This window comes from Taudactylus pleione, unplaced genomic scaffold (genome assembly GCF_031769625.1).
Source record: "Taudactylus pleione unplaced genomic scaffold, aTauple2 ptg000634l, whole genome shotgun sequence".
In the NCBI taxonomy this organism is placed as follows: domain Eukaryota; kingdom Metazoa; phylum Chordata; class Amphibia; order Anura; family Myobatrachidae; genus Taudactylus; species Taudactylus pleione.
In genome coordinates, this window is record NW_028285036.1 from 1073745 (window position 1) to 1100871 (window position 27127).

The 27127-nt window shown below is 49.2% G+C and overlaps 2 protein-coding genes across 4 annotated transcripts; one reads left to right on the forward strand and one right to left on the reverse strand.

Annotated features, from left to right (window-relative positions):
- Positions 1–1748: 1748 nt before the first annotated feature.
- FOXM1 (forkhead box M1) lies at positions 1749–17003 on the reverse strand. Of its 2 annotated transcripts, none has more exons than XM_088454905.1 (9): positions 16794–17003; positions 15291–15988; positions 12769–12914; positions 12066–12260; positions 11771–11899; positions 5789–5824; positions 4415–4478; positions 4135–4301; positions 1749–3310 (listed from the first exon to the last, which is right to left on the reverse strand). In XM_088454905.1, the coding sequence occupies exons 2-9, from the start codon at positions 15934–15936 to the stop codon at positions 2522–2524; spliced, it is 2172 nt and encodes a 723-aa protein (XP_088311031.1). In that variant the 5' UTR covers positions 15937–15988; positions 16794–17003; the 3' UTR covers positions 1749–2521. The 2 variants fall into 2 exon arrangements, with proteins under 2 accessions (XP_088311031.1, XP_088311030.1); XM_088454904.1 differs by having other exon boundaries at positions 12769–12917; positions 16794–17000.
- Positions 17004–17116: 113 nt separating this feature from the next.
- Positions 17117–20992, forward strand: RHNO1 (RAD9-HUS1-RAD1 interacting nuclear orphan 1). Of its 2 annotated transcripts, none has more exons than XM_088454906.1 (3): positions 17117–17233; positions 18895–19219; positions 20294–20992. In XM_088454906.1, exons 2-3 carry the CDS (start codon positions 19052–19054, stop codon positions 20870–20872), a joined length of 747 nt encoding a protein of 248 aa, XP_088311032.1. In that variant the 5' UTR covers positions 17117–17233; positions 18895–19051; the 3' UTR covers positions 20873–20992. The 2 variants fall into 2 exon arrangements, with proteins under 2 accessions (XP_088311032.1, XP_088311033.1); XM_088454907.1 differs by having other exon boundaries at positions 17132–17188.
- The last annotated feature ends 6135 nt before the right edge of the window (positions 20993–27127 follow it).

Here is a 27127-nt window from a genome sequence, read left to right on the forward strand (position 1 = left end):
TGACTAAAAATCATTTCATTTGGTACTTGACCATCAACCTAAGGCATTCCTGCAAGTGCCGAGGGATCGCAGGGTACCATAGCACCCAGTTTGGGAACCACTGCCATATGTCATAACTGTTACCCTCCAGGTGGGGCGGGCTGTGGCCATAAACTGATATACTATAAGAGCTGATCCAGTTACTTAATAAAACCATTCCATCTTGCCCCGGAATATTTAACGTTGATAAAACGGACAAAAAGGCGCAAACAAAAATATCTCTCCAATTTAGGCCCGTATTCAATTTGGAGCGAAAAGCCAGAATCGACGAAAAAGTTTCGCCGAGGACGTCGTTTCGCCAGGCGGAAAAGTATCGCCGTATTCAGTTTGAAAGACTTTCCGCCTAGGTGGAAAGTCAACGCAATGTAATAGGCAAAAAAGTTTTGCCTATGAATATCAGGCGGAAAAAAGTGCAGAATTGGGATTTTGGGGTGCAACATTGCGGGTCCCCCCGTGCAGCCTTAAAACAGTCCCCCAAAAGGTAAACGGCGTCAAAAAATAAAAAAAGAACACTTAAGGACACCAAAAAATAAAAAAAATTTTTTCCCTCGCCCCCAAAATTAAACGAGTTGGGGACAAAGTTAAAAACTAGACTCTAGGGGGGTCCCCCAAGTATGCCCCAGGTGTTTTTTTTTAGATTGCAGGTGCTTGCGACACGTGGATTTTTCACAATTTTTTTTAAACTTAATTTTAGCAACTTTAAAATATGCTAGTACCCCAAATTTGCTGGGATAAGTTTTTTCTGGAAAAAAAAAAAAAAGCCTGATTACTATTCATCACCAATTATACAAAAACGCTATTTAGCAGCTATTGAGCCCGTTTAAAAACACCAAATACCTTCAGCAAGCCAAATCGGGGGGTACCATAGCTAACCCCCCCATCTTTTGGGGGGTATCAGGCTGATTTCCCCAAATCTGACAGGACCTTCCGCTTGTTTCAGTTTCACAGTGTGCCGTTTTTGCATACCTTCAAATTGAATACGGGGATACGCGCGCGATACTTAAAAGTCCGGGAGGCGGAAAAGTTTTGCGGGTCCGCTCAAATTGAATACGGCTCTTAGTATCAAACACATCTACTGTACTTTCCTTTTATAGCCACAGAACATTGACAAGTAGATAGATGTCCTATATGACCAAATCCATCTAACTTTATAATAAAATCCTCATTGCACAAATACAAAGGTGACACGGACATGAAGGGGGCACAGCTGAGGAGCCGGGGGAGGTATATAACACTTAAAAAAAAAAAAAATCATTTACAATAAAGTGACTTGCGATGGGGAGGAGGCTATGCCTGATTAATGTACAGTATTTACAAAGTCTATATATATATATATATAAATATATTTGGTAGAAATACAGTCACTGTACCAAAGCAAATACACAATGCAGGTTGGGGGTTGCAGTCCCTTGTGAGTGCAGTCTGCCATGTTTCAGCTGTACTGTTATATAATACTGGGTGTTTCACGCGCTTGGCCCCAATGTTACCGTGGTTTCACCAGATAATGAATGGTGAATTTTGCTGGTGGTGTCTGACCTCCAAACTGCTCAATAAAGTTGTACTTGGCACGCCTTTACCGACTCAAGTGTTCCAGTACGTCTGGACAATCAACACACGTTCAGCTGTGTACGTAACACACAATGAATGTGTACGCCACAGTACACAACACTACTGTCAGAAGCAGGAATACCTCCAAAATTCAAACAGGGGAACCACACCAACTGCCATCCTCACTAGCTAGATCCTCACACCAACTGCCATCCTCACTAGCATCATACCAACTGCCATCCTCACTGGCTATATCCTCACTAGCATCACACCAACTGCCATCCTCACTGGCTATATCCTCACTAGCATCACACCAACTGCCATCCTCACTGAATTTTGTACTGTGCTGCTGACTAGGATGTACAGCTGGCCTTCACTTTGCGCATGCGCGAACAGTTGGCCTGGATGCTAATGGCGAACACTTTCAACACTTGCTGTGACTTCATGTTTCTCATAGACCAAGGTACGTCCGTGTCACATTTCACTATATTACGTCAATTACTTTAAAAAAGTTATAAGAAAACCTTTGGGGCCCAATAGCCGGTGAAACACCCCGTACCATAATTTAACATGCACAAGGCACAGATCTGCAATCACTGACATGTTGCCATTACACATCGGATCCGTGATTCTGTGTGTCGTGAAATGCAATTAAGATGTGTAATGATTTAACCCCTTCATTGTTACAGTCAGCCAGCAGAAGCAGTAACTATGAAATGTCCCCAGCAGTTTAGAAAGCAGATGGAACGTTAACGAAGCAAAACACCCAACTTACTAGACAAGCAAGGAGCACCTACAACCCAGCTGACATAGGCTGCACCATCAGCTACCTGGCTTTGGAGGCAGCAGCTATGAACCTCCCCCGCTGCGGAGGAGACAGAACAGTGACGTAATGAGTGGGGGGGGGGGGGGTATGAATGAAAACCAATTCCTTCTATCTCAGCTCAGAAAGGAGCTGCCCCCAATATGAAGTGTCCACTCCCAGACCATTGTCCTCCTCTAGACCACTGAAACTAATGTCCAGAAGGATCTTACTCAGACTCTCATCTGTAGTGTCCAGCACCAGTCCCTCCAACAGCGAACGGTTAGCGGAGCCCCCTACCTGCAGCTCCTTGGAACAACGCTTCTGTCTCTGTGGAGCTGAAGGAGTGCCCAGCAACTCTGGCTGGGGGGATGCAGGGGACAGATCGCCCATTAGATCTGACGGGGAACCAAAGTACGGCAAATCTTTGAAAGGGGTCTCTCCAAAACTGAGGGCACCAAAACTGTCCTTGTAGGGGGTGAGAGCGGAGCCTAGGGGGATTCGGACAGGACTAAATTCCGGCAAGGGATCTGTGGGTTGAGGCGTTACAGCTTCCCATGGCTGAAGGGGACCCCCGTCTGCTGGCTTGCTGGGAGTGGAAGACGACGGAGGCTGCAAAATTTTCTTGATGGGTGTCTTGAAGGAATAGCCCTCGTCCTTAGTGAGCTGGGTGGTCCCCTCTTGTGCTTGTGTGTCCTGCAGGAAAGAAAAATCTGTGTCCAGCCCAGAATCGGAGCCGCTGCTGTCTGGGAGGACGAGCTCCGGTTCCCGAGACCTGGGGGTAACCAGCTGCTGTTTTCTACGTGATCCGCTCATTTGTTTACACTGTGACGGGGGTAACGTCCTCACATTTGGGGAGAGCGAGTCAACTTTAGCAGGCAGCGATGGGAGCACCAAAGGCTCCTTTGTCTCTATGGGAACCTGGCAGAGAAACAAAGATATCAGACTTTACACCACTCGGCTGTGCCGGCAATAACCAAATTCAGGCTTCATTCTCTCCATAAACTCTGTGGAAAATGCAAAGATTGACAGGAGATTTCTCTAACTTTCAGAAGAGGATAAGAGAGGTTTCCAATAGCAACCCTATCCTAGCTACCATTTACCTAGTACATTCTATAAAAAGGATAGCTACAATCTGATGGATGAGCGGTATTCAGTTTGCAATGCTTGCATTAAACACGGACATGGCTAATATAAGAGTGGAAATGCCATTTATTTAGAATACTAAAGTATAACCCGGGCATTCAATTATTAGAGGGGAAGAGAGCATGCGCCCGTGGGCTGTAGTCACTCGCAGTTGCAGCTTTCAGAGCGCAAGGAGCTTTCATAAAGCTTCATGAATTTAATAAAACTGCAATGGGCACCAATATGCTGTAAACGGAGTCTTATAAGTTGGAGTCGTTACCGTGGGCTACAGAACACATACACAATACGCTGTTGTATTTATCAAGGTGCTGTGTGTCAGAAATCCACACTAATCAATTAAACAATTCATTCCATCCAGCGTATTACACCTTCCCTATTCTCCACCCCACTTGGTTTCCATTGATGTGCATCCCTTGCAGCTCCCGTGTACACATTTATACTGCTGCCAGGTATTGAAGACCCCCCTCCCCCTTCCCCCTTTCCTTATTCTCACACAGAAGAAAACAAATCACTGGACTCATCCTGTTGGATGAGGGAGATCACTTGTGGCTTACTACTGTCCAATGAACCATGCAGCTGAAGACCATCACGTAACTGACCTTGGGCGCGATTTTGACACGCTTGCTGCATCGCAGCCCAGTGGAAGGCCCAGGGTCGCTGCAGAACTCCAGCGGAGAGAATATAACCGGCTGAGTGACAGGAAACTGGACCGGGATCAAATAGGAGTCGATTCGCGGCAGGAGGGGTTTCATCCTTCGCTCTGGAGCTTGGGGGGTGGAAAAGCAGGGGTCTGATTTTCATATTACAGGAGAGATCTGCGCCAGTTACATGACACGTACAACATCCCGCTATAAACGGAGTGGAAGAGCGCACACACACCTTTAACGCTGGTAACTGCACACTGCGTGCTCCTGCCCAGCTCCGGGATCAATCTCTTCGGCTGCTGTAATAGAGAAGGTCATTAACTCGCCATATATCCAGCACACACACACATGCTGTAAGAAGCAGTAGCATGTGAGTGCACATAGAACATAGCTCTTGCAGATATTCCCCTATTTCTGGGCAACACTGTGCAATGTGTTGTGTTAGTATTCTGTAGTGTGCAAAGTAGCATTTTTAGCAAAATGTGGGAGTCAGTACCTTGAGGGGCGGTAGTTTAGCACAGTGCAAGCTGCACCACAATACTTACACACCCATATCTCCCAAACCCCCTCCCCAAGCCCACAGCTTTAAGTCTAGAAAATGAAGTGAGCAGAGATTACAGCAGGAAAATAAAATCTAGTAACCGAGTCTACCGTTGTTTTAGGCTTAATGTGCGGGTTAAGCCCATCAACATCCCACTAGCAAGGGGATGTGGGCGGTAGGGAGAGATGAGAAGACAGGGCAGAGATCTAGGAGTAGGGGGTCAGTCAGAGCAGAGATATAACCTGCCCAGGAGGGGTCTGAGGAGTTAGTGTCTACATTGGGGTCTGCTGTGATTGCTGAAGGTCAGTTCACACGACCAAGAACCTGTTACGCCTTTTTGTCCTATTTGGATTACAAACATATTGACAGAGCAGGGGGGGGGGGGGGGGGTCACATTTTTTTTGTAATTAAGTTTGGAAGCTAAAGGAAGAATTCATATCTGTGCAACACAATGCGCACATACACAATACTCTTTAGAATGTAAGCTCTCACGAGCAAGGCCCTCTTCCCTCATGTGCTTCTCTTCACATTTTCTTCTACTCCTTACTCCCCATAAGGGCACCTAACACGTGACTGCCAACTCCCGGCTGCTTATTGTGAGTGCTTTAATCGCTATTGCAGTAATGTATAGAAATCGTGTCCTTGTCCTGCACTGTAATGTACTGTAAGTTACTTGTTCACCTATTAGTTCTATGTACGGCGCTGCAGAACACTTGTGGCGTCATATAAATAAAGGATAATAATAATATCGGCTCATTACGGTAGCGATGACATCACAAGTTTTCCCTTGCACTGCTAAGGGGGTGCGATGATGGCCCAAGTTCTATATTACTATTTCTGGAATTTTTATACTTTACACAAGATAGTCAATAAATGATAACACATTGAGGCGTGAATTGTAATAGGCGCATAAATGGGAGACCACTGGGGCTGGGTGGAAGCAGCCATCTTGGAGAGGTGAAGTTTTGTATTGCGTTAGATTTTCCTCAGGAACAAACGGCTGGAAATAGAAGCAGCTCAGAGACCTTGCAAGAAGCACCTTGTACAGTTTCCAGTATAGGTTCTTACCGGTTCATTGCAGACAGAGGACGCGGAGTCGGTGGCCTACAGGAATTGCAGCAGACAGAAGGCCATTGTGAATAGTAATATCAACAATACAAAAAAAATAAATAAAAATCAACAAATACGTCCCATAACCCTGGCGGCTGCGTACCTGGTCTGCGCACACACACACGGATTCAGAAAGATTAAAGAGGAACCGGTCATACATTCTTTCTATACAGATTACCCCAGAATAAGATCTGCCTAGTAAAGCCGCTATTTGATACTAACATGTATGAAAGCCTGTATAACAAATAACATGAAATACAGTAAGTGGTACTTGTGCCTTATATTATGTCCACCATGCTCCCATTAGGAAGGAGGTGTTACTCTATCTAAAGAGGCGGAGCTTCAGTGACAGCTTTGCACTGTATGGATTGGAGGACAGTGCCAGTGATGTCACAGCAGCTCAGTTAACTGCTGCCTTAGATTTTAGGCATGTACGACATCCCGCCAGGTCACGCACATAAAGATATGCGGAGGGGGGGGTAAAGATTCAGCTCTGTAATATAGTGGGGGAGCTAATACTTAGATAGCGTTGTATTTTAACATGGGGGCAACACCAAACATTTCCACCCTTATAGTTCATAACTAGAAAAAAACAAGAAAACTAAAACAAGAGATATGGTAAGAACTTACCTTTGTTAACTCTGTTTCTACGAAGTCCATAGGGTCCACAGGGTTGACCTTGGGGTATAGGTTGGGAACCAAATCCGGGCACCACGCAGTTAAAGCTTTTAGCTCCCAGGATGCACTTGGGTCCACTCTCCCTATAACCCCACCCCCAGCCAGAGGCACCTCAGTTTGTAAGTAGCCAAAGGCCGGAGGAGGAGAAAAAAATCCACAGAGGCCGGACCACAGTCAATGAGGCCACACCAGCCGAGAGGACTGGGGACTGAATGGCCGCACCATAAGTTCCAGAATAATATGGAACCTGAAAATCACTAAGAAGAAACACAGGGTGAGAGCAACTCACACCCTGACAAGATGCCCTCCAGAAGAGGGAGCCACATGAGAACGCTCCCAATTCCGACACTCACCTGGTTGATATAAACTCCCTGATAGAAAGAGAGAAAGCCAAAGCAATAGACCATGTAATGGCTATCACAACCAGCGGTTCCATTATCTTTCCCCGGAGTTAACAAAGAACCACTACTAACTCCCAAGGAGTCCCTAGGGAGGACAAATGGAGGCATAATCCAGAAAACACTCCAAAGGATGAACTGGATATCAGAGCGGAGCAATTCCATAACCTAATCATACTGACAGTGTAGAGATCTGCACTGTCAGGAAGGCCAGGCCGAGGGTGAAACCCAAGCCAGCCGGAAGGAATGCCAGAATATCTGGAAATCCTGGACACCAGAGGATCGTATCGATAGGTATAATACCATAAGAATGATGGCTGCCACAGTTTGTGGTAGGTCCCAGCAAAAGCTGATCCATGTGCTTCAATCATTCCAACGATGACAAAGCCATGGAAGCCGTAAGACCACTGTAGGGACGTAGTCAAAGACAAACGACCCAGGTCCAAGGCAAACGACCCAGGACCCTGAGACAACAGGTCTGGGTAGTGAAGCATCAGGAATGGAGTATCGATGGAGAGACTCCGAAAAACCAAGTACCCCTGACATCTGGGGCAATCAGGAGCCACCAGCAGGAAAGCATCTCTGTCTCGATTGAAACACTTCCCTCGAGGAAGAATGGAGACCGGAGAACACAGGTACGCAAATTGGAAGAACCCCTTCACCGACAAAGAGTCACTGAAGGTTGCTTCAGAATCCCCAGAGTTGGACTGTAACACCATAGTGTGAGAGTCAGAAGGCCATGAGTGTCACCTCAGGAGGGCCCCCCCCCCCCTGCTCACCAGGAGATGAAACCTCTCTTGGGGAAGAGACTAGTCCCCGGGATGCACGTCGTAATGGCTGAGGACTCCCGCTTCCCAATGGAGAGCACCTGAAATGAACACTGTCGAGATGGTCGGGAGGAGACCCTCAGACAATGTCCGAATGTATGACATACCTGACATTGCCACCCAACGAACAGTATTGCTAAAAAGGAAGCTACTGTTCTGACCCTGTCGGACTGAACTTTTTCAGGTTCACCGGGAAACAAGGGCTATGCCAGAGTGAAGGCCCAAGACAGGCTAAAGTTCCAACAAGTTAATTGACAGGGTGGAATCGACAGACATCCAATTGCACTGAAATGGATGCGAACCAGACATTGTCCTTAGCAAAGAATACCCTGGACGAGATGGTCATAGTCACCCGAAAAGGGACAGACTTGCCTCCGGGGAGAGCAGCATCATTTGAACAGTGATCAGACAGAAATAACTTGTTCCATCTGGAGATAAGCCAATTATGGAAAGGCCTGGAATGGAACTAAGCCCATTCCACCCTTCCAAAGGCAGACACTGAATAGTGGACCATGCCTCCCAGAGTGCAAAGACATATGTCGACTGCGCAGACATCCATGTACTCCTAATGGAAGAGTTGAGATGCCGTCTTACGCCAGAAGAATTCTCAGCTTCTGAGAATCCAGCAGGGCTCCTAGGTGAAGAATACCCAGAGAGGGATGCAGGGAGGACTTTTTCCCCATTGATTAAACTTCTGCACCCTGAAGAAGCCACAGTCAACCTGACCCGGCTGTAAAGTACCCCGGTGATCCTGCTAAGAGCAGGCGGCCATCCAGGTACAGGAGCATTGGGATATACTGAACAGAAGAACTGTCAGAAAATCCAAAACGCTGGTAAACCCCTGTGGGGCTGAGAACAATCCCAACAGGCAGAGCCCAAAAACCGTAAGTGCTGTGATACAGCAAACCTCAGTCCATGCTGAGGCAAGGTCTCTGTAAGTGCCCGTAGGCACGCGTCCTGTATATCCAGTGATACCATAAAGTCCCCAGGTTCCAAACATAGTATGATGGAGCATAGGGATTGCCTCCTGAGCCCAGGTAGCTTTAGGAACTGGTTCAGGGAATTGAGACAGAGAATAGGCCAAAGAGGACCATTCAGCCACCGCACCAGAAAGAAAGCAGAACAACCAGTCCCTCGCTGAGAAAGTGGGGATGGCCCAATTAGCTCCGCTTGCCCCAACAACTGTATAGCTTTCTGGATTCGTAAGGCCCTGTTCGGGTCCGAATAAGGGCCTGCGTACCATCACATGGAAATAGGCCGCCTGAGCAAAGAGAGGGCGTACCCTCCTACCCACGTAGCCGCGGCAACTAGACACTAGTACCGGGCGAACTGAGAAAATCGCCATCTCCCAGTGGTAGGCCTGTCTCGTCATGCTGACGATATATCCGTAGGTTCAGAAGCAGGATCGGCTGGCAGTCCAGGCCTGCTCGGTTGAAGAAACAGACCTTTAGGCTGACCCAGAGGACAAAAAGACTTAATAGACTTAGTCTGAGGCCCTGTAGTGGGCATAGCTGAAGGCGGTAAATTTGTACTGCCACTGTCAAGGTCAGGACCCAACAAGATCTACCCTATAGATGGTATCTGCACCTCTGCATTCCCAGAGCGCAGCCATAGGGTATTACGGAGGATACCGTCGCAGCCGGAACTCTGAAAGTTAGGAGACTGGTATCCAATATAGGCATGTCCACCTATGACAACTGCATATATTACATGAGCGACCAAATACATTTGAACCCCAGACGTGTTGGTGGGGAAAAAACATTACAAATGCATCAGCTCAGTATGCAATAGTATTAACCAACCATGCTATAGCCCTGGTAGGATGGGTAACAACCCCTGAAAGAGAGTATACTGATTTCAGGCAGAGTTACCACCTACGGATCAGAAGAATCCGACCACGCAGGAATGGGATGCATAGTAACGTCTGTAATCTGACGAGTAACACGCTCATCCACCCCATGAGGGGCTCGTGATGACCCTCAGGGAATTTGGGACAGGAGGCCAAACACTGTTGTAATACCTCATAACTGACAACAGCCAGAGTCCCGCCATGCGATCCCCCCGCTAGTCAGCAACAGGGAACCAGAAGGCACGCAATACTGAGGGTGCATGATACAGGTGCAGGTCAACATTCACTCTAACCAGAATGGACCTGCCACCAGCCCAAAGCAGGGATAATAATACTTGAAATAGGCTTCCCCCCGTGTAAGAGGGAAAGAGCCCAAAACAGTATCCAGTTCACGCAGAGCCAACTGGGAAGTAGCCACAGGGCGTCAACCACGCCAATTTGATTTTCGTAGAAAACGACATCCACCCAGGGTGGCCGTGGGAATCCCTGCAAGGGGAATGACAGACTATGGTGGCACCAGGGGGATTTCATATACTGCGAAAACCCCCTGCAGGGAGCGATAGTCCGTGTCACAAAGGAAGAGTGCAAGAAACTGCGAGATACCCTGAGATGAAAAGGGCAGTATGGTGAAGTAACCCCCAGGTGAGGTACTACAATGGGGCCCACCCGGCGATCCGCAATTGAGAGGATCCCGAGAAAACAAACCTCCCAAGGGGGTCGTGAAAGGGGCCGGCGCCAGATGACGCCACACACAGAACCCTTTATGAAACAAATCCTCCGCACTAACACCTGCAGCACATGACTTGCAGGATAGCAAAAATGGGTGCAGTATAACGCTCTATCTCCTGGTCAAACATATCTGACCAATCTTGGCGGAAATATCAAGCAGCGCTATACTGGTCCTGACTGATGCTAAAATTAGCCGCAGGGACCCATTTTCAGCGTATGCAACACACAGTTCCAACTAAAATGTGGCAACGTGCAGCACGCAACAGTATGTGACAAACCTCACAAATATCAACGAGTATATAAAGTTGAGGTCTCAGTACCACCCTAAGTACAGCTGTATTAGGGCAGATAAGGAAAAGGGATAGATATACACTGACAGGTGAGAGAATTAAATACAGACAGTCAGCACTAGCATAAGTCACATACCATGCAGATATATACATAAACATGTCGTATAATATACTGCACTATGTCACTGCATTCAACTTACCCAGATTCAGTGTCTGGGAAGGCTACAGCGCTGTGTACACTGACCTGATTGTGAGGTACGCAGGGGGACTGGACTCACTGCCATCTCCGGAGCTCTGCTGCTGCACCACAAGAAAATGGCCGCTGGAGACCTCAGAAGAAGCGTGGCCCGCGGAGGAAGCAGCTCAGCGACGCCAGACTATACATACTGAAAGGCGCGCTGAGCTGAGCGCTGTAACAGGGAAAGCTTCCTCCCCTGGCCGGCTATTAACCTCCCGGGACGATCAGTAAGTCCCTGGTGGTCTAGTGGACACACGGGGTATGGGGGGCCCGCCGCCACTGCCGGCGCCTCCGGTCCGTCCCCGGAGACCGGAGGCACAGGACTGCATATTAAATGCGCGGATCACCGACCTTACCTGCTCCCCGTAGATCCGGCAGCAGTCCTGGGCGCCCGCAGAGTCCGGCTAGTACAGACTCTGGGGTCCCGCTGAGATCCCCAGATCTGTACTGGCGTCTCAGCGCTGGCGGGGTGACGGAGCGGCAGCTTAGACGTCCTATGGACAGTCCGACGCTGCCGCTCTGAAAGTCCAAAGTAAAAATAAAAAAACTCTGTACTTAGAAAAAATAAAGCTTAGGGGCTGCTAATCAGCTCCCCACTGCACTAAACGGTGACCCGACTCCGGCCGGGAACAACTTAAACTGGAGGTGCGTCTTGCTGGGGGTGGGGTTATAGGGAGAGTGGACCCAAGTGCATCCTGGGAGCTAAAAGCTTTAACTGCGTGGTGCCCGGATTTGGTTCCCAACCTATACCCCAAGGTCAACCCTGTGGACCCCCTATGGACCCTGAAGTAGAAAAATAAATTTGGGGGATTAGTCTTCCTACATTGGAGGGGGGGGGGGGGAGGAGGAGTATCACCATGGGCCCCAAAGCAGGCTCCCAAAACTATAGCCTGAGCTGCAAAATGGAAACCAGAAATGGGGAGGAACTCACCTTGAAGACCTGATCGAGAGTCAGGCAGCGATTGGCCTGGGGGTGGATGGTCCAATAGGAAATCTTGTTGTTCCCAGGGCTCTCGCGCACAAACATGTCGTGTAACGATAGGTTGTGTCGGATGGAATTCTGAGGGAGCACAAAGAACAGTGTCCTCAGGAGGGGAAGAGACCGCAGGGACAGTAATGACTGCATGAGGGAGAGACCAGGACGTTTATAGCTGTCCCACAATGTCCTCCCCGCTCTACACCCATTATAACCATATACGTTTGCACTGCGCTAGCAGACACAATACCTTCCAACCAGGCTTAGCCACATGCTTGAAATAGGGGAAGTGCTCCTCAATCCAGGTGTAGATGTCCTTCAGGGTCATGCGCTTACTGGGAGTGCTGTTAATGGCAAACTGGATCAAGGCCATGTAAGAGTATGGGGGTCGCTCGGAGATGGAGAGCTGCCACTTCTGAGGGGGCACTGCCACTTCTTCCTCCACCTGAGGGCGTAAGAGACTCAAAACGGTCACAAGTCAGTTTCTGTAGAACATCATTGGCCTTCCCTGACGCTCAGCGAGGCATCGAGAGAACAAAAAGGCAGAAAAGTGAAGACATTAGGGGCAGATTCAATTCTCGTGAAGCGCCGCCGGGCGTCACCGCTGTGTGCGCGCATTACAGTCTATTATGGCTGGCAAATTTCCCTGCCCACCTCTATTGGGTGCAAAAGAAAACCAGAGAAGGCCAATGGCTGTGTAGCGCAATCTGCGGCAGTTCCTGAGAACTGAAACTCCCCCCATTGTGTTACACAAATACCACAGGGACTGGTCACGGGACTCCGGGATCCGGAACACAGGCTCCGACAAAGTCTGCACTTCAAACAAAACAATAGAGAATTACATTATGTATGATTGTCACAACAACATATATAATAAGGGACACTTCAATTCTACTAGACCACATACGGAACCATCTCCATAGACACACGACTACTCCCAGTTAGAAACTCACCATAACACTGACCGCCTTAGGGGTGTGGTTCTCCTTCTCATCACGTTCAGTTTTTATGTCGTGCGGTCCCTGGTCCTCGGGACTCTCCTTCCCCAGCTCAGGTATGTTGGTCAGGCTAATGTCCAGTTCTCTTGCCTCTTGAGGTACTACTGGGAAAACCAAAGTACATAATGAAATATCTCCTTTATCTTATGGAGATTCAAAGAATTATGAACCATGCCTACTATTAAACAAGGACAAACCTCACTGTAAAAGTAGTGTCACAAAGAAGTGTATGTATCAGGCATCCTTCCTAGGCTCAATAAACTTTGTGTGGTACAGCGGCCCCGGAAACTCGCAGGGAGGGAATCGGTATGAAATCCCGGCTGCCGCATGGCCGGGAGTTCGATTCCCGGCAGCAGCAGCCCGACAAAACAGCAGAGCCCGGCAGCGGAAGACCGACAGCGCTGGAAATCCCAATGATCCTAAAGGTAAGTATTCTCCAACCTAACCCTCCTTTACGGTGACTAACCCTAACCTGCCCCACCAAGTGCCTAACCCTAACCCCCCCCCTTCCCCGCCAGCCTAAACCTAAGTCCCAGGGGGGGGGGGGGGGGGGCCTGGGACCTAACCCTAAGTCCCGCCTAAGTCCCAGGGGGGGTGCCTAACCCTAAGTCCCAGGGGGGGGAATGCCTAACCCTCCCTCCCCCTAGCCTAACCCTAATACCCCCCCGGGTGTCCTAAACCTGACCCTCCCTCCCCGCTCACGGCGCCCGGCATCCCCTCGGCGTCGGGAAAATGACAGGCGTCTAGAAATAGACGCCGGTCATGTATCCCACGCCGGGATAAAGCAGTTGGGAAGCCGGCTGTCGGGATTCCGGCAGCCGGTTTCCCGATTGTATACCCGCAGGGAGGGAGCTTCCGGAGCCATTCAATTCAGCCAGCTATTTAGTCGGACTAAAGTTTTCTTCTTGTACCCTCCTGAGGGTAAGAGGAGAAATCTGACTAAAGTGCCGGCCGCCCGGCTGTTTTCCGGCTTTGTGCCTCGCGGACGACACTTTAGTCGGAGAATGCCGGTTCCCGCGACTAAACACCCAGGTTAAGTCACCAGAACCGGCATTCTCCAACTTAACTGCTTCCCGACGGAGTAAACATCGCTCTGGCTTGAATATCTCCTGGAGCTCCCTCCCGGCACTATATAACTCTCAGTGAATTGAATCGCCCCATAGAGCTTCTTAAAACCCGGTTTCTGGACAATCGCCATCATTACCTCTAAAGAAGGGCCTTCGCTGGACCGCTCTCTGCTTGCCCCTTCAGTGTTCTCCCCAGAAAAAAATTTCAACCGGGTGGCATGAAGAAATAGCCGGGTGGGGGGCCTTCGCAATAATAAATGATTTAAAATTGAAATAACACTTAATGTATTAATTCTCCTCTTCTTATTAGAGGCCCAGTCGTCTGATTATAAAACAGCTGCAAAGTCTGTAGGATCTGGTCCTTTAGTGTTCATTCTAGCTCCGGCGTGAGGCAGGGCGCCGGAGCTAGAGAGGGCACGTTTGTGCGTGCGCCGCCGAAAAGGGGGCGTGGTCATCAAAAAGGGGCGTCTATAAGACACGTCCCCTTTTCATCACTCTTGGGGGCGTGCTCGGCACTTACGGACATGCCGGGCAGCCCCCAAGCCCTGCAGACAGGGAGAATAGATGCCGGGCACATGCGCCTGGCGTCTATTCTCCGGCGGAGACCGGGTTACCGCACATTTCTTCACCCGCGGGACACTGCGACCCGCGGGTGAAGACAGTTCCCGCAGGCTGTTAGGGCAGGGCGCTTTTTGCCCTCCTTCTGGAGGGCAGGGCGCTTTTTGCCTTCCAGAAAGAGGGCAGGGCGCCGCACTAAAACAGCCTAGCGGGAACGCTAGTCCTTTTTATACAACTCCCAGATAGTGCCCCCACTTGCAGGCTTCCAAATTGCCAGGTGGTAGGCTGTTTCTTGCCAGGTGGTGCACCTGCAAAAACCTGCCTGGGGAGAACACTGCCCTTTCCTCTACCCTACACAATCTTTCAGTGAATTTCCGGTATATCACTATTTGACATGCATGTACGTATAGGATCAATGTCTAGAATGGCTTTTTTTAAACCTTTCGGAAATTAAAAATTAGAATATATAGATTGCATATCTAGAGTGCTGATCAATTCAGAAACAAGTAATCTGGCAATAAATGGACGAGCTTGATAAATTAAATAAAACAAAATTACTTCAAACATTGAGCCACAAAGAATTGCAATTAAAAATAGCACCATTCCCTGATTGAAAGTATCTGGTTATTGTAAAATCAGGGCATATTGAAAATCATCAAATTATATGTATCAATGTGGCCTCGCCAGATAGATTTTAGAAAGGAGATAATATTTTGTAGCAGAACATATCAGAAGAAAAGCAATAGCATTCTTCAAAACATAATGACCTTGCTATTGAAAGAAAATTAAAAAAAAACTCTTCTACGCGGGTCCTGGAGAAGAACGGGTCTAATTTATTCATTCATCATTTACCTTTCTTGTTCACAATTGTCATCTGTGAGGATGTGGCATCGATCTGTAAGGTCTGCATTTCATCTCCTTTGCTTTGAAACCCAAGTTTTTCAGCCTGTGCGTGAAAGGAAGCACTCCCAGTGATGAGGATAAATTTGTTGGGACCACTCTCCTTACCCCTGACGGTTAATGCTTGTATGATACTTTCCACATCAGAATGAGGGGGGATAACCACAAGCTGAGTATTTGGAATGGTCGGGTGACCCATAATTCTTATTCCAGGCGATACACCAGCAGCTTCTACCCTGACTGCAGGAGAACTTGCCGCGATCGCTACTGACGCTGTGGCTAAACTGGCACAGTGGCTTTGGTTGGGACTTGCAACAGCCTCAGAGTGCTGGTTCTGGTCTGGGGTTACCGATACCACCCATCTGTGGGCCAGGCTTGGTTCAGGTGTCCCTCTTACTTCTGTCTCTCTGAGCCGGCTTGGTTCAGGGGTCCCCGTCAGCTTTATCCTATGAACCAAGCTCTGTCCCTGTTGCTCCGTAACTGCGGTCATGGGGGTCTGCCCCTGTTCCGGAGCTTCAGCGCCGCGGACGACATCTTCGCAGGGAAGGTTCAATCTGCGTCTCTTGAGTATCAGTGGCCTACGGGGGCTTGATCTCATGGTGCGACGGCAAAGCTGGCAGCCATTGCAAAAACGGATCCTGGAGGAACAGCTGTAACGTGCGGAAGAAGCGGTTAGACGTTTGCTGGTTAAGAATAGGAGGTTTCTTTGTTAAGAAATAGGTGGATGTTTCAAGTAAAAAAATAGGGAACACACAAAAGGACATTTATTGTGTAGGAAGAAGATGAGACTATGTAGTGTCCCTAGTCTGACCGTCTATTCGTAGGTCCCAGTTAGCCAATGGAATACAATGTAACACTACATGTCCTATACACGGTGAGATTAATTTTAGGCCCCTGTATGACCTACACAAAATGCACTGGAACATTCTAATAACAACCATAGATATTACGCACTTGTTTAACCAGGAAATTACGCTGATTTTAAGATTATGTACAAAGCCACTCAGTACACACAAGTAGCTTCATCTGCCTAATGTGTTTGTGTGTGTATATATATATATATATATATATACACATATATACTTCTTATACACTTACCTGCCCTATAAAGCACACATAAGTAGCCACATACAAATGTCAGCCTGTAATATAGTGAACCAGGCTGCCGGTGGTTGTCGCCAGCTGCTGTAGAACTACAAGCATCAGCAGGCCTAGGACACCAGGACATGCCTAGACTTGTAGTGCATGCATGACACAGTAGCATTGCAGCCTGGGATGCAGGAGACAGAGGCCTCCGTACAATGGCTGCCCTCAGGCCTCCTTACCCCCCCGGCCACACAAAGCGCCTGTATCCCCGGAGCCTGCCAGTCTGTGTGACTGAGAGCTCCCTCCCCCTCCAGCTCTATGCACCCCTCCATAGCGGCCCCCGGTATATAGCTGCAGCCGTCTCCTCACCGCTAAATCTCCCCTGGGCCCCGGCTCCGGCCGCCGCTGCAGTTTGAATCTTCGCGCTTTTGCGTCAGGCGGCGGGAGCGACCAATCGCAGCGGCTGGCAGACCCTGCGTGCGGCCGCGTCACCCTCCCACGGCCGGCCAATCGGAGAGGAGGTGCCAGCGTCTCTCCTGCAGCGGCCCAATCACCAACCCAGCCGTTATTTTGTGGGGAGAACCCGAAATCTCGGACCAATCGCTGGGAGCGGACCGAACGTCCCGGAAGAGGTCCCCAGCCAATCACAGAGCGCGTAGCTTATTAGGGCGCTTAGGGCGGGGCAACGCGAGCTGCTACTACAGAGGAGGAGGAGGAGGAGGAGGGGGAGAAAGAGGTCCCGGTCACGGTCACCCGGTGGCTCAGTCAGTGAGAGGGGAGGATTCATTGTACTTGTCCGGTAGTGTCAGGTGAGGCGGGGGGTGGAGCGGTCAGGACAGGGCTCTCATGCTCTGGGGTCGGAAGGGTTATACATCAATATTAATATGTATATATAAATATATAGTACTGTGTGTGTATATATATATATATATATATATATATATATATATATATATATATATATATATAATTTATTAGTATTGTGTGTGTGTGTGTATGTATATGTGTGTATATATATATATATATATATATGTCCATCTTATCTCTTCCCATCCTATGTCCTTATGGCTCCTATCCCCCGCCTTGGCCCCCCACCCTAGATATCTCTTCTTGGTGGTCAGTTCCATAGGGCGCAATGTCGGCACACTCATCAGAGCCCCTATACCGCAGCCTCGACATCCTGTATTTTCATACACGCCCCCCCCTAATAGGCTGCAAACTAAAATGCCCACCTGTCATGGGGGCGACGAAGGGTGTTGTTGCTGGCGATGCTACACGATGCCACCCCTAACTGAATCAATGAACCTAACCCCAGTGCGGAATGATCCAGTCATTTGAACTCGCCCCTGTGCCAATGTGGTCTTGCAGTGAAGGACACTGGCACAGCGTGGCTAAGGGGTCTATTTATCAAGCAGTGAGAAGTGCACCAGCGGAGAAGTTGCCCATCGCTTTGAAGTAGCATTCATCAAGTACAGTCTATAGAATTAAAAGTAGGAGCTGATTGGTTGCTATGGACAACTTCTCCACTGGTCCACTTCTCCACACTTTTTACTGCTTGATAAATAGACCCCCCCATGGCACTCTGTAGGCTGCTCGGTGACTGGGGAAGTGGTCTTTGTGTTCAGAACTGTAAGAACCCAGGGACGGTGGAATTACAGAATCTTTGGATGAAGAATTCTGGGATAGAAGCGTTAATGTTCTCAGAATGAGCAGCTGCAGACAGGGCTAGGGTTAGGGGCATGGAATAGCTGCATCCTCTGTTATCTGAAACTGATTTAATGGAACATATCACTGCGGAGCGTGCTGACCAGTGACCCAGGAGAGTTGGTGTTGGAGAGATGTTTTACTCGGGCGAGGGATACAGGGCCTGATTCAGACCCGGTCGCAAGTGCTGAGCGCTCGCAACTGGGTCGATGGTGGCCCACAGCGCATGCGCACGACGTAGCCGGCTCCGTTGTGCGCATGCGCAAGACCCGGCTAGCGACGGGCACTCCGTCGCTCCGGGTCACGCACCAAAGGGGGCGAGCTGTCGATGTTGAGTGACAGCTCACCCCTTTTGGTGGGCGGGCCGGGGTGGTGGCTGGGTCTCGCCCATGCGCACGACGGAGCCGGCTCCATCGTGCGCATGCGCTATGGGCCACCATCGTCCCGGTTGCGAGCGCTCAGCGCTTGCGACCGGGTCTGAATCAGGCCCACAGTTCTTTCCTAAGGGGAGTGCTGGAACAGACCGAGCCGTGTCAGCTTGTTTGGAGTGGTTCTTGAAGGGGGCAAAGGCAAGGTTGGTGGCTTGAATTGAACAATTGTGCACATGGCATTGTTCTGAGCCGTAAAAATGTGGTGTTCTGAAGCCGTAGCAGTGACGCATACAGTTCCTCCGTTTCTCGGTCAGCTCTAGGTTATCACCAGCACTCATTTTTCTCTGTAGTGGTGTTAATGTCTCATGTTTTATATATTCTGCTCCTTTTTGTAGGTTTGGAACTGTTGCGGCCTGTCCTGTGGTCCTCTGCGAGCAGTTGTTGGATGTTCTATCAGTCCTGTGGAATTGGCTGAACACTTCCCGCAGTCCCCGGTTAATCCGAGGCGCCTTTTCATCATGTGGTTCCCACTTTCCCGGCCTCGAAGTGCTGATGCCTCCCAAGAAACGAACCACTTGTAATCCACGGAAAGCTCGGCTGGTCTTCCTGGAAAGCCCACGTCAGGGTTCTGTTCATGAGTATGGGACTGCTCCACCGAAGGCTGAGAACCCTAAATGTGTGCCCACCAAACCCGTGGACCAGGACGCATCCACTTCTTGGGTAAATGTGTGAATGCTGAGCCTCAGTCTCTACTGACTGGTCCTATCACATCACATGTTTTACCTGTGTATTACAGCACAGGTTCTCATACTCGGTCCTCAGGACCCCAAACAGTGCATGCTTTTCAGGTCTCTTTAAAGAATCAAAGTGAAAGTGGAACTTTTAAAATGTTTCAGTGAGTAATGAACACACCTGTGCAGCTGCTAGGTGACCTGGGAAACGTGACCTGTGTGGGGCTCTGAGGGCCTGATTCAAACCCGCTCGCAAGCGGGTCGATGGTGGCCCAGTTCGCATTCGCACGACGGAGCTGGCTCCGTCGTGCGCATGCGCGAGACCCGGATAGTGACGGGCAATCCGTCGCTCCGGGTCTCGTACCAAAGGGGGCGTGCTGTCAATGTTGAGTGACAGCACGCCCCCTTTGGTGGGCGGGCCGGGGGCGTGGCTGCCCAGATGGAGGCGTTCCCATGGGAACGCCTACCGTCTGGGGCCGACCCCACTGACATCACAAGTGATGTCAGTGGGAGTGCTTTCGGCTCTGTGAGAGCCGAAATCTCTCTGGGGCTTGCGGCAACGAGACCCTACCACAAGGGTCTCATCGTAAGCCCGATGGTCTTGACCATCGCGACCATCTTCCTGGCCGCTTGCTATACCTGTGGGTGGTCACCCACAGCTATGCGAGCGGCCAGGAGGCCGCTCTAAAAAACAAGAAGGCCGGCCCTGATTCAGAGCGAGCGTTCTGTCAGAGCGTCCGGCTCTGAATCAGGGCCTGAGTTTGAGAACCTCTGTATTACACCAATTACTTCCAGGTTAGAAGCACGGAAGTATTGTCTAGTGGTCAATGAAATCTCCGACAACACTATATGGAGACTTTGGCTCTGCTGTATTGAGCGAAGCAGACATTGCAAAGGACACCATTAATTGGGGGGGTTGCGTAAATGTTGGGGTACTGTGTATCCTTATTAGCTGTCGCAACCTACACTGTAGAAGTACTGTGTTCCTCAAGTTTCTTGATTGTCATTTAATCCAATTGGTTGTTGCTGGCACTAACCAACAACACTTTTGTCTGTCGTATAGGTGTCCCCGCAGTTCAGTCAAACGGTAGAGTTGAATTTTCCGGCACGTCGGCGCCTCCGGCACACCTCTAACAACAGCACCTTACAGAGCCGCGCCGGGGATGCCAGCCAGAGTCGGCTGAGGGCACCAGGGAGAAAACAAAGCGTCTGTAAATTTCCATCCCTATCGTTCACTGGCCAAGCTGCTGCCGACCTAATACAAACTCAGACATTCTGTGCCAGGAGGCCGAAGCCCAGCGTAGTTCCGCGCCCACCAGTGCCAAGGTCTCCTCTGCAGGATCTGCCTTGTAGTAAAGCTCTTAGCCCGCCAGATGTACAGACTCCAGAGACTCCGGTGGTACAGAGCAAGTCGCTTTCACCTGTCCTAGCAGAGATTCAGACGCCAGTTTCCAGAAGGCGGGGAGAGCTGGGCGATGTACCGGACGCATCGCTGGTAGACAGCCCAGGGCCGGTGCTGGCAGAAGACACCCCAGAGCATGAATACGGGGTCCGTATCACATGGCGGAGGCGGCAGGAGCTCATGAAATACCTTAAGTCACGAGGGAGGCTAAAGAGCAGCCAGATACAGGTGAAGCCGTGACGGACTGAGATGAAGCTTCTTATTAATGGCCATATATGATGGTTATGGACTATGAATGATAATAATCTACAGTGATTATGCATAATACATTAAATCTAACTGTGCACTTCATTTTCATTATTCCCTTTGTAGTATGGTTGTGTTACTGTGTATACCTCTAATTGTACAGTCAGGCCAGCGGGGGTGTATGAGATGACTAAAGAGCCGGTCACCTGTGTTTGCCCTTCAGTGTCCCCAGATGTAAATGTTCTAATGTGAATATTTTATCTCGTCTGACTAATCAAATGTGGTGACATTGACTACTAGCTGCGCCAATCGTCTTGCTGCTGCCTTGGGTCCTCCGAGCTGGATGACTGAAATGAGAGCAACGTCCTTAGTTGACGCTAAGATTGGTTCCTCCTTTCACTGCGATTCAGTCTCCACCATTGAGAATCTTTATCACATTCGGCATCACCTTGTTTGGCTTCATGTGGTTTATTTTAGCAAAATGGACGTCCACAAATGTAAACTAGAAAGTGCACTATCAAAAGATAGGACCATCTACCTCCCATATAAAATGTCCTAAGCTAAATAAAGACGTGAAAGAACACAGAACTTACATATAAACACTTTGGCAGATCTGTCACTTAAGTTATTTTCTGCAGCATTTGGGTTATGGGAAGAATGTTGCGCACAGTCACTCTGTAAAGCACGATGGGAAGCAGATTCGTTATACGTAATATCCAATCTCCAGAACGTTTGCTGCTATTTAATCTTGTTCTATACTCTCCAGCTGTTTCCCCCTAAGCGTGCTACTATTGGGATCTCTGCTAATTTATCTCTGTGTGAGGAAAACCTGGTCCTTTTTAGCAGGTCTCTCTGTAGGGTTTGCTTGACTGAAACACCCCTTATCTGGAAAAGGCCTAATATTCTGTCCATGTCTGCAATTGCCAAACTCCCCGCCTCCTGGTCGTGGGATACTATGCTCCTAACATTATCTTAAGGGGTTTAACTAGGCATTGTATGGTGCATTAGTGATAGAGTGCAAAACCTCTGTAGCATTGTGAAAGGAAGATCTGTGGAGGGTATAGACAAGCAAAATAGTATGTTTGCATGTAACCGTCTCTTTGGTGGGTCTGCCTATAGCACTTGCATCTACACAATTTTTTTATAATGAAATCAAATGATGTCAAATATTCTGAAACAGAAGTAACTTCTGCATTTTGGGTAAAATAAATCATATTGTGACAACCATACACCTGTGTGTTGTGGCTTATACACCATTTGTCAGCACATCACAAGCCGTGCAAGCATCAAGTTCCTGTCACACATCTGTGGGTAGCAGCCATGTAGTGTATCAGTGCTGTGTACGGGGGATATAGAGAGCATCAAGTTCCTGTCACACATCTGTGGGTAGCAGCCATGTAGTGTATCAGTGCTGTGTACAGGGGATATAGAGAGCACCAAGTTCCTGTCACACATCTGTGGGTAGCAGCCATGTAGTGTATCAGTGCTGTGCACAGGGGATATAGAGAGCATCAAGTTCCTGTCACACATCTGTGGGTAGCAGCCATGTAGTGTATCAGTGCTGTGCACAGGGGATATAGAGAGCATCAAGTTCCTGTCACACATCTGTGTGTAGCAGCCATGTAGTGTATCAGTGCTGTGTACAGGGATATAGAGAGCACCAAGTTCCTGTCACACATCTGTGTGTAGCAGCCATGTAGTGTATTAGTGCTGTGTACGGGGGATATAGAGAGCACCAAGTTCCTGTCACACATCTGTGGGTAGCAGCCATGTAGTGTATCAGTGCTGTGTACGGGGGATATAGAGAGCATCAAGTTCCTGTCACACATCTGTGGGTAGCAGCCATGTAGTGTATCAGTGCTGTGTACAGGGGATATAGAGAGCACCAAGTTCCTGTCACACATCTGTGGGTAGCAGCCATGTAGTGTATCAGTGCTGTGCACAGGGGATATAGAGAGCATCAAGTTCCTGTCACACATCTGTGGGTAGCAGCCATGTAGTGTATCAGTGCTGTGCACAGGGGATATAGAGAGCATCAAGTTCCTGTCACACATCTGTGTGTAGCAGCCATGTAGTGTATCAGTGCTGTGTACAGGGATATAGAGAGCACCAAGTTCCTGTCACACATCTGTGTGTAGCAGCCATGTAGTGTATCAGTGCTGTGTACAGGGGATATAGAGAGCACCAAGTTCCTGTCACACATCTGTGGGCAGCAGCCATGTAGTGTATCAGTGCTGTGTACAGGGGATATAGAGAGCACCAAGTTCCTGTCACACATCTGTGGGCAGCAGCCATGTAGTGTATCAGTGCTGTGTACAGGGGATATAGAGAGCACCAAGTTCCTGTCACACATCTGTGGTCAGCAGCCATGTAGTGTATCAGTGCTGTGTACAGGGGATATAGAGAGCACCAAGTTCCTGTCACACATCTGTGGTCAGCAGCCATGTAGTGTATCAGTGCTGTGTACAGGGGATATAGAGAGCACCAAGTTCCTGTCACACATCTGTGGGCAGCAGCCATGTAGTGTATCAGTGCTGTGTACGGGGGATATAGAGAGCACCAAGTTCCTGTCACACATCTGTGGGTAGCAGCCATGTAGTGTATCAGTGCTGTGTACAGGGATATAGAGAGCACCAAGTTCCTGTCACACATCTGTGGGCAGCAGCCATGTAGTGTATCAGTGCTGTGTACGGGGGATATAGAGAGCACCAAGTTCCTGTCACACATCTGTGGGTAGCAGCCATGTAGTGTATCAGTGCTGTGTACAGGGGATATAGAGAGCACCAAGTTCCTGTCACACATCTGTGGGCAGCAGCCATGTAGTGTATCAGTGCTGTGCACAGGGGATATAGAGAGCACCAAGTTCCTGTCACACATCTGTGGGTAGCAGCCATGTAGTGTATCAGTGCTGTGTACAGGGGATATAGAGAGCACCAAGTTCCTGTCACACATCTGTGGGCAGCAGCCATGTAGTGTATCAGTGCTGTGTACAGGGGATATAGAGAGCACCAAGTTCCTGTCACACATCTGTGGGTAGCAGCCATGTAGTGTATCCGTGTTGTGTACAGGGGATATAGAGAGCACCAAGTTCCTGTCACACATCTGTGGGTAGCAGCCATGTAGTGTATCCGTGTTGTGTACAGGGGATATAGAGAGCACCAAGTTCCTGTCACACATCTGTGGGTAGCAGCCATGTAGTGTATCCGTGCTGTGTACAGGGATATAGAGAGCACCAAGTTCCTGTCACACATCTGTGTGTAGCAGCCATGTAGTGTATCCGTGCTGTGTACGGGGGATATAGAGAGCACCAAGTTCCTGTCACACATCTGTGGGCAGCAGCCATGTAGTGTATCAGTGCTGTGTACGGGGGATATAGAGAGCACCAAGTTCCTGTCACACATCTGTGGGTAGCAGCCATGTAGTGTATCAGTGCTGTGTACGGGGGATATAGAGAGCACCAAGTTCCTGTCACACATCTGTGTGTAGCAGCCATGTAGTGTATCAGTGCTGTGTACGGGGGATATAGAGAGCACCAAGTTCCTGTCACACATCTGTGGGTAGCAGCCATGTAGTGTATCAGTGCTGTGTACGGGGGATATAGAGAGCACCAAGTTCCTGTCACACATCTGTGGGTAGCAGCCATGTAGTGTATCAGTGCTGTGTACGGGGGATATAGAGAGCACCAAGTTCCTGTCACACATCTGTGTGTAGCAGCCATGTAGTGTATCAGTGCTGTGTACGGGGGATATAGAGAGCACCAAGTTCCTGTCACACATCTGTGTGTAGCAGCCATGTAGTGTATCAGTGCTGTGTACAGGGGATATAGAGAGCACCAAGTTCCTGTCACACATCTGTGGGTAGCAGCCATGTAGTGTATCAGTGCTGTGTACAGGGATATAGAGAGCACCAAGTTCCTGTCACACATCTGTGGGTAGCAGCCATGTAGTGTATCAGTGCTGTGTACAGGGATATAGAGAGCACCAAGTTCCTGTCACACATCTGTGGGTAGCAGCCATGTAGTGTATCAGTGCTGTGTACGGGGGATATAGAGAGCACCAAGTTCCTGTCACACATCTGTGGGTAGCAGCCATGTAGTGTATCAGTGCTGTGTACGGGGGATATAGAGAGCACCAAGTTCCTGTCACACATCTGTGTGTAGCAGCCATGTAGTGTATCCGTGCTGTGTACAGGGGATATAGAGCACCAAGTTCCTGTCACACATCTGTGGGTAGCAGCCATGTAGTGTATCAGTGCTGTGTACAGGGGATATAGAGAGCACCAAGTTCCTGTCACACATCTGTGGGCAGCAGCCATGTAGTGTATCAGTGCTGTGTACAGGGATATAGAGAGCACCAAGTTCCTGTCACACATCTGTGGGCAGCAGCCATGTAGTGTATCAGTGCTGTGTACAGGGGATATAGAGAGCACCAAGTTCCTGTCACACATCTGTGGGCAGCAGCCATGTAGTGTATCAGTGCTGTGTACAGGGGATATAGAGAGCACCAAGTTCCTGTCACACATCTGTGTGTAGCAGCCATGTAGTGTATCAGTGCTGTGTACAGGGGATATAGAGAGCACCAAGTTCCTGTCACACATCTGTGTGTAGCAGCCATGTAGTGTATCAGTGCTGTGTACAGGGATATAGAGAGCACCAAGTTCCTGTCACACATCTGTGTGTAGCAGCCATGTAGTGTATCAGTGCTGTGTACGGGGGATATAGAGAGCATCAAGTTCCTGTCACACATCTGTGGGTAGCAGCCATGTAGTGTATCAGTGCTGTGTACAGGGATATAGAGAGCACCAAGTTCCTGTCACACATCTGTGTGTAGCAGCCATGTAGTGTATCCGTGCTGTGTACAGGGGATATAGAGCACCAAGTTCCTGTCACACATCTGTGGGTAGCAGCCATGTAGTGTATCAGTGCTGTGTACAGGGGATATAGAGAGCACCAAGTTCCTGTCACACATCTGTGGGTAGCAGCCATGTAGTGTATCAGTGCTGTGTACAGGGGATATAGAGAGCACCAAGTTCCTGTCACACATCTGTGGGCAGCAGCCATGTAGTGTATCAGTGCTGTGTACAGGGGATATAGAGAGCACCAAGTTCCTGTCACACATCTGTGTGTAGCAGCCATGTAGTGTATCAGTGCTGTGTACAGGGGATATAGAGAGCACCAAGTTCCTGTCACACATCTGTGTGTAGCAGCCATGTAGTGTATCAGTGCTGTGTACAGGGATATAGAGAGCACCAAGTTCCTGTCACACATCTGTGTGTAGCAGCCATGTAGTGTATCAGTGCTGTGTACGGGGGATATAGAGAGCATCAAGTTCCTGTCACACATCTGTGGGTAGCAGCCATGTAGTGTATCAGTGCTGTGTACAGGGATATAGAGAGCACCAAGTTCCTGTCACACATCTGTGTGTAGCAGCCATGTAGTGTATCAGTGCTGTGTACAGGGGATATAGAGAGCACCAAGTTCCTGTCACACATCTGTGGGCAGCAGCCATGTAGTGTATCAGTGCTGTGTACAGGGGATATAGAGAGCACCAAGTTCCTGTCACACATCTGTGGGTAGCAGCCATGTAGTGTATCAGTGCTGTGTACAGGGGATATAGAGAGCACCAAGTTCCTGTCACACATCTGTGGTCAGCAGCCATGTAGTGTATCAGTGCTGTGTACAGGGGGGATATAGAGCACCAAGTTCCTGTCACACATCTGTGGGCAGCAGCCATGTAGTGTATCCGTGCTGTGTACAGGGGGGATATAGAGAGCACCAAGTTCCTGTCACACATCTGTGGGTAGCAGCCATGTAGTGTATCCGTGCTGTGTACAGGGGATATAGAGCACCAAGTTCCTGTCACACATCTGTGGGTAGCAGCCATGTAGTGTATCAGTGCTGTGTACAGGGGATATAGAGAGCACCAAGTTCCTGTCACACATCTGTGGGTAGCAGCCATGTAGTGTATCAGTGCTGTGTACAGGGGATATAGAGAGCACCAAGTTCCTGTCACACATCTGTGGGTAGCAGCCATGTAGTGTATCCGTGCTGTGTACAGGGGATATAGAGAGCACCAAGTTCCTGTCACACATCTGTGGGTAGCAGCCATGTAGTGTATCCGTGCTGTGTACAGGGGGGATATAGAGAGCACCAAGTTCCTGTCACACATCTGTGTGTAGCAGCCATGTAGTGTATCAGTGCTGTGTACAGGGATATAGAGAGCACCAAGTTCCTGTCACACATCTGTGTGT